At 40.3% G+C, this 16,841-nt stretch overlaps 1 protein-coding gene across 1 annotated transcript in view; it reads right to left on the reverse strand.

The window, feature by feature from the left end:
• Positions 1-11,702: 11,702 nt before the first annotated feature.
• Positions 11,703-16,841, reverse strand: part of ntrk3b (neurotrophic tyrosine kinase, receptor, type 3b) — a 78,196-nt gene continuing 73,057 nt past the window's right edge. The window contains exons 15-17 of the mRNA XM_027004547.3: positions 16,055-16,298; positions 13,483-13,641; positions 11,703-13,238 (exon numbers count right to left, since the gene is read on the reverse strand). Coding sequence (XP_026860348.1) covers positions 13,053-13,238; positions 13,483-13,641; positions 16,055-16,298 — 589 coding nt within the window. The 3' untranslated portion in view covers positions 11,703-13,052. The remainder of the gene's footprint in view (positions 13,239-13,482; positions 13,642-16,054; positions 16,299-16,841) is intronic.

Consider the following 16,841-nt stretch of genomic DNA (forward strand, 5'->3'; position numbering starts at 1 on the left):
AGTGTCAGAGTTAATCAGTTCCACTGGCTGCCCCTGGTGAAGGTGACACATCATTATCATTCTTTAAGATGACATAAATATCCCACAGCACAATACTAATTAGATAAAGGGAACTTTTGCCCTCACATGCACCAAGACAGCCAGAGCATTAAGAGATGGAAAAAGAGCAATTTTCATTACATTGCAAATATCACTTGGAATGGCATCATATAATATTTCCAGGATATTCACATTCTTAAGGCAGATTTTTGCCCAACCTGTTTTACTGTATTATTATCTGAGGATTATACCTTTGTGCAGTAAAGACATGCTTGCTTCATACAATACAATGTGCTAAAACAAGAATCTGTTTTCCAGTACGGCACTCAGTAATACGTGTAATTACAATAAATCAATAATACTACTGATGTTCACTGTATTGAATATACGCAATACATTTATTTAATAGTATTGTCCAACAAAAAAGTGCAACTTACTGATTTGTGGCAAATCATACTGTATAAAATTTGGACCACCTCTTGTTTGAGGTATATCTTTAAAGAAAAAAAAAAAAGGGAAAGTCTTTGCCTCAGAGTCCCTAATAATATACTTTGGACTCTACAGGCCTAGAGCACACACACGCGCTTGTGTACTCGACTGATGCCTGCGATCATAAAGAAGGCTTTGTTATCACCAGTGGCAAAGACAGGCAGACGCTCTCCCAACAGCACAACAGTCAAAAGGGCTGTTAAATAAAACCCCTCGGCAGTCGGAAGGGAGTCACAGCATAGACTTCTAAATGGGCAAAAGTTTGCTTCACTCCGCTGCTGGCATCTTATTGAGCATTAACCTCCCTCAACATTAGAGCACCTGAGGCTTAGTTTCTCAGCCATTTAAACACTGAGAGAACTTTTATCAGTCCCCACCACCCCGGAACAATTTATTCCACAGTTTATTTGCTATGGTTGTGAGGTAGCTCAGAAAGCTATTTCTTGGTATGCATGGCTTTCATTCTTGGTACTAAAGTCTAGGCAGGCCTAGACTAAGATAAGCAACTTTTGAGTGTACCGTGCAGTGATCTCAGTTAGGGGAAATTTGGCAAGAATGTTGTTTCCATTTGCCTGTTAGCACATGGCATGGTGTGAGAGGCTGCGGTGCACAAATCTCCGGTCATGAGCTGTGGAATGTGCTGGTTGAAAATTAAATAAAGGATCACAATTTATTGCACCATCATGAAAAGTACATACCATCTTCAAGGCTATTTCTGACCACAAGAATTCCAGATAAAGGCCAAGGTAACACTCACAGATGTCTGTGAAGCCGGTATTTCCTAGTTTCTCCAGCCAGCCTCAGGTAAGTGCTCCCACAGACATAACAAACTAATGAACCCAAAGTAGGAGAATGTAGTTACACTGAGCACATTTGGGGGTGCAAGTGTCCGTGCCGCATCCTAGGGACATTTCATTGGCACTGCCTCGTATTGCTAATGTCTCCAGGTGTGACACAGAGCTAACAAGACACTCTGGGACTTATTTTGAGGATTCAACGTGGTGTGAAAACACAGTCTGTTTGGGGGGATGTGGGGCGTTGATTGTGGTGTCTATCTTTTAGTAGAGATTTGAGTTTAGTATTTATAATGTTAATGTGGTGCATGTCTTTCAGTAAAGATCTGAGGTCAGTATTTATTCTCATTGTGAAGGGTTATGCATGTATAATTATGGAAGATCGGCATTTTATGTGTCACCCGTGATCAGAAACAGGTGTGATAATTTAGACTGTTCTAACCTGTTCAAACTGTTCTAACCATTGTCTACTCTCTAGGTATGTTCTGTGTCACGGTTTGCCCTCTGACATTACGGTTAGCATGCATCCTTCTTCCTTCCTTGAACTTTAACCTTTCCCATGATTCATGGTTTAAGCCGGTTTCTGGTTTCCGGTTAGCGTACTGCACGATGGTGTATTGTGGTAGTTTTCTTTTGAAAATGGCTCAAAATAGCAGGTTGTTGCATAGTAACGACATTTTAAAATGTTGTAGTGACAGCTTTTTGACAGTGTCTCATCCCTCAATGCTTACAGAGTGGGTAAACGACATGAAATTGTGGCCTCAATTTAGCTATGTTCATAAAGTGAACAACTCTGAAGGCATCTACTGTGAAGTGCTACGAAATTACAAAAGCACAGAGGCCTACAATTACCTACATAGCAACAAAGTTTAAAAGGTTTTATTTAGCAAACACTGTGATATTATTATTAATATTATTGTTGTTGTTGTTGTTATTTTGAAAGTTGATGTAGAAACAAGTTAAAGCCATGGCTTGGGTAGTGGAGTTGTTTTTTAATTGTGGTAACCAAGCCTGAGCTCATCTTTGAATTTTGCAGTTAACATCAAAGCTGTGAACTTCAGCTTTTGCATGTTACTGCTGTGAATTCTCAGGTTCGTACCACTGGAATTTTAGTTCGTGTTTGTGTGTATTGAATAGCAACACCTCTCATGCTACTTTGAACCAGGGTACATCAAAGGAAAGCAGAATTTTATACTAACCTTTCTCTCAAATTAAACAGAATATTTTGTAAAATATTTCAAAGAATAGCAAATGAAACTGAGGCAAAATTCACATGCGACAAAAGCTTTTCTTAAACTTACTCTTGTGTAAGAATAGAGGGGAGACCTTCCACTCCAAATAATAAATTTAAGTCCTAAAGAGGGTTCACATGAACTCCAACACTAGCACAGAGAGGATGACAATGACATGTGATGAAAAGAAAAAATAAATAAATAACAATTACCCCAAATTCAGCAAAAAACTTGATCATTTTCAAGAATGACAGTATATGCCAAGAGTTTTGAAGAATTTTCATTACCATACTTAAAGTCCACAGTATATTTTTCCCATAGTGAAATATATAAATTAATGCATAAATATAGATATTTTAAAAAATAATAATTTTAAGGAAACCAATTATTGAATAAAATCACTTAGCCCTGATGTGTTACAGAGCAAATGACTCTTCTCATTAGCTCCTCATGTAGACCTATGCTGGACATCAGACCTAGTTTGTTCGAGTTCATCACTGAAAGCAGTGACAAGTTCACAGGGGAGCATGTTTAAAGAGCAATGATCACAACCGACGGCTCAGTGGACCAGTGGATTGTGCATCTCGAGAGCATATGCCGTGTCAAATCATGTCAAATCATTCTCCCCCAAGTCAAATGGTCTCTTGATTGCGTCCGAGAAAATAAAATGCTGTGGGATCCTTGGCTTGCTGATCAAAAGCCTACATCAGTTCTGATTCACTTCTCTCTAATGCAAGTGCATTTGAGACTTGTGCCTTTCCCTGAAAACATTGATTAGCAAAAATTGTTTCCCTGTTGTTTATATTTGTTTTGTTTTTTTGGTTATTGTTTGTTTTTTTGTTTTGTTTTGTTTTTTTTGTTTAGTTTTGTTTTGTTTTGATAATTGCCCTTGCTGTGGAGGATCAGACAGGTCCAGATATTCATGCTTGGATAAGATTGTAATGATAAGCAATTATATATCTGTAACAGCAGATGATATCATTGCCCCAAATAAACAAACAGTCTGTCCAGTATCATTAATTGGGTGCACAATAACATTTTAAAACTAAATGAAGAAATAACATTAATAATTATGATTGGCAATAAAGTGAAGAAGCCAATAGAAGTCCAATTTAAGCAGTCTGTGCTTTACGAACAAAATATGAAATTAGGAATCTTAGTGTAATTTTTGATTCAACTTTAAGTCTTAATAAAATATAACAAGAGTTATAGCCTTCCTCACAGTGCAAGATGCCAAGATACTGACTCGTGTTGTAAGCGTTTCATGACTACAGTACTGTAATGCATTGTTTACTGGATTGCCGAAAAACACAATGGCTGGACTTTTGCATGTCCAGAGTGCTGCAGTCAGAGTATCGTGTCTAAGAAAGGGTGAACACATCATACCTGTTTCAGCTTCGTTTCGTTGGCCAAATGTGTCTTTTAGAATTCATTTTAAGATTCCTTTACAGGTTTTTAAAGCTCATAACAGCACAGCACTGTCATACATTTCAGAATGCCTGAGACACTTTGTTGCAAATCATGTTCTAAGATCAGCAAATGTTTGATTGTTAAACATATCTAGAATGAAGATCAAAGCAACTGCTGCAGCAGCCTTTTGCTATCGGAAATTTTTACCTTTTAACAATGCACCAGGTAGCCACCTTTGACAGTTATGAATAGCTGCTAATAATGCATTTATTTAGTTTTGTTTTTAATTAGCACTACTTTACAGGGAGTAACTGCAGTACAGTGCATTGTAATAAAACATGTAAAGGTAGTTAACAGATGTAGATTGCAGAGAAGTACACAGACTTTCCAGAGATGTTCAAGCAAAGTCTTTCTTTTATATATTATATATAAAATAATTCCTCTCGCACCCTCCCAGTGGGTGGTCATTATCTTTGTCCTCACACTTGGGCCTTCTGCCAGAGACCTGAGAGTTTGCAGGGTCGGCACAGTGTTTTTGCTGTTCTTCTGTATTGAGATTGATGCTGTAATTCCTGGGATTTGTTGGAGCCAATCATTCATCTTAGGGGTCACAGCCCCAAATGCCCCTCCCACTACTGGGACAACCTTGGTGTTAACCTGCATACTCTCTATTTCTTCTTTCAGTCTATCATATTTTTCTGACATTTCATATTCCTTCATTTGGATTTTTTCCATCATTTGGGACTGCCACATCTATTACCACTGCTGTTTTCTGCATCCTGTTCACTATCACAATATCTGGTTGGTTCGCTATGACTTGTTTATCTGTCTGGACTGAAGGTCTCATAGGATCTTTACCTTGTTCTTCTCCACCACTATCTGTGGCTCTTCCCTTGTAGAGTTCAGCACATGTGCCTTGCATATGTTCTTGTATATGATCCCAGCACTTGAGCTTGTGCTGCCATGATTAGTGACCCTGTGCGGTCCTTCAGTCCTGCCTTTTCTAGCCATTGGAAAGATTGTCTTATATCTTCCCCCTATGCTATCTGTGGGTGGTATATTCCATGGAAAATCTTATCCTGCCATGACAATTCCTCTGCTTGCAAGGTGACCACGTTCCCCATCTCACTGAGGCACTCCTTCAGCGGCTCATCCTTGGATGTATTCATGGATGTTTTGTGTCCCACTCTGGACAGTGGATCTTGCACTATTATAGCCCCCCCCCCCCCCCTTTTGGCCTGTGTACAGCTTTTGGATTTTGGATCTTGGGTGGAGTGCCCCATGCACTGTGAGGAGTTTTTCGGTCTTGATCTCAGCAGCTTCCAGTTCCTCTCCAGGTTATTTTCAGGTTATTAGCTTCCTGGGGATCTGATGATTGGCAGGGAATACATATTTATGGCTTTGAACTTATCGTTCCCATTCAACTGACTCTTGAGGACCTACCGTACCTTATAGAAGCACCTGGATGTTTCTGGCCTTTTTGTTTCTGCCTCATATTTCCTGAGTGCTTGGAGAATCCTTTGGAATTTGTAGCTGACCTCTAAGACAGTTATACAACCTTGTGGAAATTCAGTTCCCTGTCTTGATTACTTTTTCTCTTATATATATAAATATATATAAAGTTATATAATCTTAAAGGTATATACTTCTTTGAAGTTTATTTAACAGAATGTGACAGAGCTGATTGCAATCATCAGACATAACAGGACATAATGAGATATCAGATTAGGCTGCACATGCTTTTCTAGTCTGTTAGACCTTTCCTTTTTAAATTTGGCACAGTATTCTCACTCTTCTCACCCCTTAAAATATTGAAATATGGAAAGAGAGCATGCCATGTTCTAAACAGACATGTAAAACAGATATTCTTGTACCTATTTGCAAGTGTGTAGGCAATGTTACTGTGGGAGTTGTTGCTAGGCCTATGTCACTTTCATGACTGACCTTTTGATAAAGACATTTTGATACATTCTTCTGAAACCCCAAATATACATTGAAAATGAACATTGAAAATTTGTAAATTGAATTGTGCACAACAAAAATCCCACTCTAATTAATCAGAAGATCCGCTCAGTGTGAAATTAGTGGGAAAAGTAATCATTTACAAATCTTCCACAGGTCAATTAGTGAGATACCAGTGCTCAGTATCAATGTAAGGCAGAAGGGGTGATCGATTGGGTGGTAGCAGATGACTGATATTCCTCTTTGAGGTGGGAAATGCAGATGTTCTCCTGGAGTTCTAATTAAGAAAGTCAGTCAAGTGAAGTGTGCTAAATACTAATTGCACGGTAGTGAAGCCCAGTGTAACCCCCCATTGTCAGAACCTCGCATCATTAAAGTCATTACAATGTAGATTGTGCTTCTGGTGAGCAAGGTGCAGATGAGGAGACATAGCGTATAGGTCAATGAAAAAACCAGTCATGCATACAGTTATTTACCTAAAGACGTTATATGGGAGTACAGTATAGTCATTGTACATCATCATCAAGTGCTTCGGGCCGTTGTGAAGTATTACATTTTCCAGACTTTCCTGATGCACCTTGGGCTACTTGGTCATGACGCATTTGACCATTTGCAGCACCCTGGATTATTATTCAACCTCCAGTGAAAAATAGAAACGCAACATTTTTCTGTGAGGGCAAGAACATGGAAAAGTGCTTTAGCTGCAAGCCCAGGTTTCATGTAGCTAAAGGCACACACTGCCCATCGGGCCAATAATGAAAAACCACTTAACCCACAGTGAGGGCTCCACAAGAGGAGGCCATGAGAAAAAACGGATCCAGACTCGGATGGAGCAGAGGGGGGTTGGCTAATAACGGTGCTGCTTGCTGATACTCGATCAGTGCCAAGGTGAGGTTCCTCTGGCAGGCAGTGTTTTTTGCCTTGTTTTTCGGTTGGCTCCCATATCCTGACGGCCTTCTCGGCTCGTTGCCTCACTGTTTGTCAAAGACACGGAATGCTGAAAGAAATTCAATCGAACTCAAAGGCTAAGATGCACAGAAGGAAGTGCTGTCGTTATCAGCGCTGCAGAGGCAGAGAGAAAAACGCTGACGACGAACATTCATCCGTTTTAACGCAAATGTGACAGCTAAAATCAGCCCAGCTGTGCACTCACACTCAATTTCATACTGAATAAAATATGTTGTCCTTTTAAAATGTATACAAAATGACATTAAAGTATTGTATTGTCATTTTCAAATATAAACAAATTCCAAAGCAAGCAAATGAAAAAACTCTAGGTTTTAGGAACGCTAACGGAATTCGTTTTTATGCTTGCCAGTCTGTTTTTACCCACCTCTGAAGGAAGCTTTGACCTTCATAGAGAAGCCCATGATTGACAGTCAACATAAAGGCAAGCCCATCTAATTAGATTAGGAAACAGATCCACTGGGGCTGGAGATGTGACAAGCACGTTGATCAGTCAAGTGAGTGTCTTTGTTAGTGTCTGAACAAGTCGAAATCAGATGAATGAAAGCATAAGGATATTGCACAGACAGCATCCAAATAAAATAGCATACATGTACTGCATATGCTGTTTTTACACAGTTGCTTATAAGGGCAAAAACAGTTCAAAAGAGCAAGGGTGTACATGTGTCACATGCACATAATTATCGTGGACTAATAAATTGATAGTTTACCTAATGCGGAATAATCACTCACTAATATAAAATGCAAAAGAATGAAAGAATACCATTAATGTATAATGAAGCCTCACAGGCAATGCCAGTTTAAAGTAAATAGTGATATGTTTCAAATGCCTAATTGTTATGGGTAGTCTGTGAACAGCAATGGAGAACACCATGGTGAAATGACTGGGATGTTAAGCGTTGCTTTGATCAAAAGGCCAATTAAGCGATCACAGAGCCATAGTCATCCTGCAGTGTTTGTACACTGCATCTTTAAAGGGCGCCATGCATCTTGCTGACAACTAATCATTGCTTCATCAAGCCTTAATCAGGTATAAGAGAGATACCACACTGTGAACATGTACATACATGAAGAGCTGGGTGAAAGAACGTAGGCTACTTAAGTACAGAGTAGCTTTCTGTGCTATTGATACAAATACCAAACTAATAGGCACTTTGTTTGTAGCCAAAGCTAAAGTATTTGTGCAGAAACTGTACATTTGCATCTTCTGCAATTTACAAAGTGCACGTGTTGTCCCACATGGCACGTTTCAGGTCTGCAATCAGATAATCAATAGAAGGTATATAACTAAATGGCACCAGCTGCTGCTTAATCTCAGCGTTCGTCGGTCAGTAGCGGAAAATTCGTGTCGCTGCCATTTCCAGTGGGCACAGCCAAGGGCTAATCACGCAAAGTGCCTCTCCCCAGAAGGGCAGGGGGGACAGGGTGGGCAGAAGCCAGAGGTGAACAAGACATTCCTGCAGTCCCAGGGTCCTCCGCTTAGCTGACACACTGCGGGTGTCCAGATGAGCTATGTCATGTGCACAGCCAGCACAGCCCCAGCACCCAAAAAGGGTTTCAGCCCACCTGCGCATCTCTCTCTCTCTCGCTCCCAGTGCATTGTGCATTCTAATAAGCTCTCACCAGCCCCAAGTCTGCAAACCAAGGTTAATCTAAGTATCAGCACCTACTGCCGGAAATTGTATTGTGCAGGGATGACAACAACAAGCACAACAATCCCAGGCAGGTCTTCCTATGGGCTCTTCCCTTTGTTCTCCCAGCTGGTGACTGTCTGGAGTATTATTGCCGACTCTCACACCGAATGTTTGATCTTCTCTGTGGGGTTTAGGCTATATTATCCTTTTGTTTATCTTTACTACCAGTTTATTTGCCAGTTATAAATGAAAGGGTTTCGGTAAATTGATAGAGTCCTTGTCTGAGGTTTGGGAATATGTTGTATACATTTTTGTTGGCTAATTAACAATGTATCTATAGGGTAGGAACATTTTCCATATGAAGGACTCTGTTGTTCACATTTACATAAGCAGCATTTAAGATGGAAGACATTCCACTTTATTTCAATGGTAAAAGATCTTTCTAGACATGCCATGTTGGAGCAAATCAAGGAGTGGATCTGTATCTCTGATTTTATTCAAATAGCACAAAGCAGGAGTCCTTGACCATGACTGCTTACATTCCTCCTTTGATTGTGGTACACCCAAATGCATAATACGTTTCTTGATGTGTTCTTTCAGACACGCAATAAAGAAACACTTTCTGTACAGCTTGCAATTTTATGACAAATTATTAATAATAAGCCTATGAGTGTATGGAAGCACAAGAATATGTTTTGGCATCCATGTGGAAAAAAAGAACAGCACACACAAAAAACTTTGTGTGTTTTAAGAATCCCTTTCTCTATTTGGGTGCCTTGAAGTCTGTTATCATGTCAGAATGCCTGGGTCAAAAGAATTTTGCAGTACAATTTCCCTTAACTGTGATCATTGGCCAAAGTACATCCCGTCTTGCCTGAAGCAATCATACCCAATTCCCTTTGACTTTTTCTGGCCAGAGCATTGAAATTTTGCATCACATGCAAAGGGATCAAATGCTGTCAAATGCATGGTGGAAGCAGCACACGTCATATGCGTGTGTAGGGCACCAAAATAGTCATTATAATCATAACAAGGCTCGACATAATCAAAGGCTCAATGGCCCGTGGGAGAAAAAAAGTATGTTAGGCAAATCGATTAGCCAGTTGCTGGCCTGTTTGGGCCAGCAAGTGTTTCTGTTAGAGTCACAAGTCAGTTCACATGCAATGTCTGAAGCTAGTTTCTTGAAAATGATGGATCTCATGGATGTTTGAAGACAATGCTAGCATACCTACATTTCATGGCATTTATTAAATAACACTTAACTACATAGGTAGCTAGGATAGTAACTTAGCCTCACCACTGTAGGGTTGCCACCTATGTCTGACAAAAAATCTGGACACTGGCATACCAATGATCGACGGACCACTTTGCCTACAAACTAAAAGACATGTCCATTAGACAGATATAAAAGAATTAGTGAAGGCTTTGTGCTTTGGAATAGGGTTTTTGTGTAGCACTGAATAATTTCAACACCTTCAGTATCTTCATGAGAAGAACCAACTGCTTACCTGATTGCTTAGATATTGGTGTGTGCTTTTCGTTTGCTCCCTCATGGCTAAACAGATAAGCAGGGGGATGACATTAAAATTGCATTTACCATACTTAGACCAAATGCATTTACAGCACAATTCATTTTATTTACTAAGTATGCCTCAATTGGGGACTGAAATTACCCTTAGCTTACAGGAAAACATACCTACTAATTGGCCTCATCTTATCTAATTATCTAATATTTGGCATTTCCCTTTGCCACAGCTATCAGCAGTCTTTGTTCTTCAATGGATGACGAAATCAGCGCATGACAACTTAAAGTTCAGTCTGACCTGAAGCTCAGACTTCACCATTGCAACTCACAGACTGTTTCTTTGCTCGGACAGAACATCCTCTGTTTGACTGAACACTTGCTCTGCCTAGGCGTTGCTGACTAGTATGGAAAAAACAAAAGCAACTGCTTTCTACAACTCAGTGGATTCTGTTGCCTTGCTGAAGAAAACAGGCCAACTTTCAGGTCTTTTGGAATGGTGTCAAATAATTCATTCAGGATGACTACATATCTTGGCTTCACTGTTTTCAGTGATGGAAACTTCTGTTTAAATATGGATTTGCTAGATTATTCTGGTTAGTCGTAAAAATCTAGTAATCCATACTTCACACTCTCAGATGAACAGAATTACTGAACCGTATATAGAAACAATTTCTGTGGCCAGAATTGGACACGTCAGAACATATTACAAAGTACTGCACTTTCTGCAACTCTGCTAATCTCATTGGCACTAAATGGTGCCAACACATTCTAAACTAAGGCCTCACTCTTAGTTATGCCACAGTACATCTTAGTCCCCCCCTTTAAATCTTTTAAGGAATATAGCACGTGACTCATCTGTAATAGGACTGTAATAGGACTTTCTGCAACTACAACAAAGCTCAACTTGTGCAATATGATTCATAAATAATATTATGGAAATGTTTTTTGCTCTAAAAATTTACATATAAAAAATACAAATATAAATATATGTATGTATAACATTAACAGTAGGAAACATCTTAAGCCAGCTAGTTAATGTTAGCACACAAAAGATCTTAAATGCATAGCCTACTCATCTTAGCTAAGTGAGCAGAATGCGTATTTTAAATGCACAGCTTCAAGTTGTCTGCATAGTGCTTGCAGTCTGAAGAAACCTGCCTTTAGACTACACCACTGAAAGTGACAAATATGTGACATGACAAATGAACTAGCATTCAGAGACTGATGACTGAGACTGATTTCTTTGTCCTGGCCTTCTGAGAGGGGGCTCAGATGTAATCCTCTCCTTGCTCTTTGCAATGAAATTCAATCATTTGTATATATAAAAACTTCTCTAGTACTTTAAAGGCCTTGTTTTATTTTTTTAAATTCACATTTTAAAGGACATTCAAGGACTTTCAAGGACTCTGGCGGCTTCTCTAATTCCAGCTCAGAACAGCCTGACACGAGGCTGTCTGGACAGACGCTGTTCATTGCATGTTTCATTGTTGTGTTTACTGAGGGGCATTTAGGTTATTCACTGTATTTAGATGACTCCATGGAAATCCACAGTATGCAAACAACAAATACCGATGCTGAGTTATGGGAGTTAAACTTTTGAAATTGTCCCTGAATATGTTCTGTTCCACATAAGGCAACAAATAAAGGCCTGTCCAACAGAACAGCTTTTAATATTTATTTAATACATAATCTAAACATACATTGCTCGTTTGTCTTTAACAAACGTTTCCAGTACTGCAAATAGGCAAGAGAATCTGAAGTCGTCGAAATGGTGACACTGCGAAAGATATTGTGTAAAATATACACTCCCATTCCAAAGTAACACAGAATTGTTTCGCTACAGACAACAACACCAGGTGATCGTTAACTTCAATTGCTATGGCACTGGTCACATATTATGAAGGTTTGCAAAACATTGCTTCAGATGGGTGCCTTTTTAGAACTGTGACAAAAAGCCTGTATTTTAAAAGCCTGTGTTTTTTTCACATTAGGTCTTGGAACCTTAAAAAAGCAGTATATCATTTAATATGATTTTTCCGGGAGCTGATGTTTCCTAAATAAACATTCATTTGCCTTGAAGTGTCTTAAAACAGTTATTTCCAGACAGGCTTAATACAGAAAGTGATCTGACCATAAAGCGTGGGATTAAAGTATTACACTAGTGGTCACACAGAACAATATGCCCTCTTATGGTTGGAGTGTTTAGAAGGTCTATGCTACCAACCAACCATTGGGTGGAAAGAAGACAAAAACTACCATATAAAGGAAAAAAATAAGTTAAGTTGACATGTATATAAATTTACAGTATGTACAATCACATACAATTAAAATATACCTATATTTTAGTATTCTAAAGATGTTTCCCACTCAAGAACTCTTCACTGAAAAAATCCAAATGGCAGAATATAAAAAGACGAAAAGGGAAAAAAAAGCAATGATGAAGACCTAACTAGTAAAAGAACTCAAACTGAGTAAGGCTTCTCTGACTAAGTGCTAGAAAGAAAAACAAAGTAACAAAATCAGAAAATAACCGAAATTAAGATCGATCTACAGCGCTTAACATGACAGGCACCCATGCCATTCAAAATTAAACTAAATAAATAAAAATATATTCATATATGTGTATATGCGTTTATAAAATGAAACACTGGAAAGCTTTACTCTTTAGACATGTGGTTGCCACATCAAAGGCAACATTTCATTTACAGAATTTTGTAATCTATTATTCTTCAGTTTTTAGGAAAATTTTTAGCTTCATAGAATTCTGTACACTATATACTGTACGAGTAAACAAAATGTAAAAGTACTTGTTTTTAAATATCGTTTTTTTGTTTGTTTGTTTTTTTTCAACTTTTTATTCCAGTGTATTGAAAAAAAGGTGTTGCAGGCACTTAAGTCCACCCCCAGCGTGTAGGTGATTTGACAGTGGAATAGTGAGGTTAGGGGCTGTTTGGTTATTCCTGGATCGCGATAGCCTCTGGCGAGATGATGCACATCTGCATTAGCCAAGGATGTCCAAATAGACAGGTGTGGCTTTGCCCAAAGCATAAAGGACTTTCTGAATGTCTTTGATGTTTAGCCGCTGCTGTGGCTCCCTCTGCCAGCAGCCCAGCATGAGGTCGTAGACTTCCTTCGGACAGAGGCGAGGTCGGTCTAACACTCGGCCTTGTGTAATGCACTCGATGACCTGCAGAAGAGAAATGGTCATAAACGAGCAGGTCACATTTGGGTAAAGCACAGGCCGTCTACTGTCGAGGGTGGCTCTGATTCGGCAGCTAGCCACCACAACATTGCTGTGTTCATGCGGTCACATGTTAACACTCTGAGCAGAACAGACAGGCCCATGATGGCCCTTGACTCTGTTAAATCACCGTCGCCTTGGAGATCACACTCAGGTTCTAAATATGACTATGTGTGAACTTCTCCAGTACCTCATTATTGGACAGCTGAAACCATGGCTGTTTGCCGTAGGTGAAGATCTCCCACATGATCACACCGAAGCTCCACACGTCACTCTCCGTACTGAACTTCCTGTACATGATGCTCTCGGGAGGCATCCAGCGAATAGGAAGCATGGTGTGCCCACCCACCTAGAGAAGGAGAGACGACACGTCAGTGACTCACAGAACACATGGCATGATTGGCCTTGACAACACGTGTGCCTGGTACCCTGGGCTTCTTGTTTGGGAAAACAGCTAATACTGTCTGCCAACAGATGCCTATATGTAACATGAAAAAGAACAGAGTATCAAGTTTTGTGAATGCCTGCTAAAATACCTAAAAGTATGCTAATCAGTAAATGTTCTAAGATATAAGTGATAAAGATTTCTTTATTTTTACAGAACACTGATGTGATCTTTGTATGTCTTGGATATGACATAAGTTATTGATTATTGAATGAAATACATTTTTAAAGTAATGAAACGCTCTCTCTCTCTCTCTCTCTCTTTCTTTCTCTTAAATCCTCAGGTATAGGAGGCAAATTGATTAAACAATTTTGGATTGATCATGCTAACACTGTTTCATTAGACTGGATTATTCTCAAATCTGTTTCCCACTCAAGTCAATTGTTCTTAATTCATCGAATCTGTGACAGCATGATAACAAGAAACTCCACATCGAACTACCAGCTATTGTGCACCCAGCTGAACACTGGCGTTCCTGACGTAATTACGTCTTGGCATGTTTTGTTGCTTATTGTAGCTTTAGGTTACCCGAGGTTGATGCTTCACAGACCAACATGTACTGGCTCTGTTAATATCTCCCTGGAGCAGATTTAATTATGTGACTTTATCAAATAGCATAATTCTGGCTCTGATTTACCCCTAATACTGCAAAGTACAGAGCATTTCTTGTGTGCTGCTTCTTGCTAGATGAAACAAACTAATTTGAGCTACGGTGAGTTTAGATGACATGCTGCTTCCTCCACATGTGCAAATGACTCCAAATCCCTTTTTAAGGAGGGCGAATTAAAACTCGTTAAACAGGCGCGTGAACGATAGTGCTATCACCTTGGGCTTTGTGGCTCAAGCTAGAGCAATTAGCCCAGCAGAGTGGGAAATTAAAAAGCCTGTGAAAACACACTATATATATATATATATATATATATATATATAAAATCTTTTTTTTCCAAAGAAAATTGGGCTAGCAATTACTCCTACCTTTTCATTCAATGTCATTCTTGTTGTATGGTTATGGGAGGGGAAAAATGGGAACTGGTGTGTAAACTGGATTACAGGCTGGCTGGTGGTACCATGGTGGAAGGGAAGATTGGATTAGTGGCATGGAAAGTGGTGCAGCATGGCGAGGGATGGATTACAGCCCCATAAGACCTCCTCACCAGGCATTTGTGCTTTTAGGACCAGGGCAAGCAGAATGGACAAGGCTGATAAAAGTTTTGCTTCTTCTTAATCTCTCCCTCCCAGCCCAAAATCCAAACCAATGATCAGACAATCGAGTGTATACATTGTATGATTCTGGTTTTATGGCCATTGTGGGACAGGTAGAACAAAATGCCTGTATATTTTAAACTGAAAGACTTTGCCTGTAGGCCTGCTCAAGTTGTCAGTTGAAAAAAATGGGTGGGGGGATTGACTGGCCTGACTGTCCTAGGAATTTGCCTGCTTGCAGCTGGTTATCGACTATCCATGAGAGCACAGACTTGCCAGAAGCCTCAACAATAATAACTCAGCAAGATTTCTCAAACTGAACACGCACTCACATTTTCTGGTCTTGCTGAACTTGCAAATATTGGATGCAATGAAGACATACGTGTGTGTGTGTGTGTGTGTGTGTTTGTGGTTGCACATGTATGCACATTGGTGCGTTTTATGAATATGGTTTACTCAATTTTGGCAACAGTTAAATAGTTAGCAAAAGATCTCATATGTAGGATACTTGACAAGCCATTAGGAGACAGTGAGCTGCAGTGCCACTTTCAATACCCTGACAAAAGTTGTTGGATTGGCAGCTGGTATAATGGCAGCTCTCTCTCCTGAACACAATGGTGTGTTCCTGCCGGCCAGACACTCGAGCCCCGCAGGACGGGAAACGTCAATATGACTAGCAGTGTGTGGAATGTATGCTTGGCAGACCCCCTATTTGTAATCACTCGACACAGTAGATGTGTCCAATGCGGTTATGATTTCCTAATCTCTCAGCTCTGTCAATATTGCAGACTCTGTGTGTGTGTGTGTGTGTGTGTGTGTGTGTGTGTGTGTGTGTGTGTGTGTATATGTGTGTGTGTGTGTGTGTGTTTGTGTGTGTTTGTGTGCCCCAGAGAGATGCTATCTGGTGGTGCAAGGCCAGCGTACAGAGGCATCCATTCCTTATAATGGACACAGCATTCCACATAAACACAAATGAGATACACCGAACATTTTGTATGTTAACTCATAAAAAGTTCAATTTCAATACTGTTTTCTGAAAGTGGGTTACTCCTGCTTTTATATTCTTAGGTAAACCTCCACATGCGTCAAAAAGTAACTGTAGGTTGATGCTCACCCGATAGTAATCCATGCTGTAGATATCTCTGGACATGCCAAAGTCACCAATCTTCACTAGCAGCCCATTCCCCACCAGACAGTTGCGTGTGGCCAGGTCGCGGTGCACAAAGTGCTGGGAGGACAGGTACACCATACCAGCCGCTATCTGCGTGGCAACGTGCAGCATCTGGGAAAGGCCCAGCTCACCGCTGCTCTGCATCGGATGGCCGTCCACCAGGATCGTAGCGTCTGGACCGTGGGCCCTGGTGAGTTGAAAGAACTGGGAGGTAAGACGGAAGCGCTCATCGGACTGCCTGTGTTTCCTGTCTAACAGCCTGGGCACGGCATACGTGCGTAAAACAGCTTGTCCTAGATCATCATGAAAAGGCACACTATTAAAAAAAGGCACTTTATGGCCAGTACAAACGGCCTGCCGAGGCGAATGTAGCCGCGTACGAACTTTGAAGTAGGGCGATGTGAAGCGGGATCTCAGGCTGCCGTTTCACTTTCATGCTGAACAGAAACCACCTGCTGTTTGGGATTTTGTGACTTTGTTGATTTGCCTGCCTCTTTCCCATTCTTGCTGAAAATGGCTTTCGGCTGACTGCAGATGGATTTGCATGAGGTGGTTCCTTCAGTGCGCTCCCATGTAATTTCTGCCTCACCGATGGTCCTGGCAGGGGAAACGCCCCCCTCGCAGAAGCCATTTTGCATGTAAAACACACTCTGCATCAATTTATGAGCTGAATACTGAGCTGTCTGAAGGCCAATTTAATTCCACACACGCAAAAGGCCTAATTGGAGGT

Source organism: Electrophorus electricus, chromosome 3 (genome assembly GCF_041902795.1).
Source record: "Electrophorus electricus isolate QZ-2024a chromosome 3, ASM4190279v1, whole genome shotgun sequence".
Taxonomy (NCBI): domain Eukaryota; kingdom Metazoa; phylum Chordata; class Actinopteri; order Gymnotiformes; family Gymnotidae; genus Electrophorus; species Electrophorus electricus.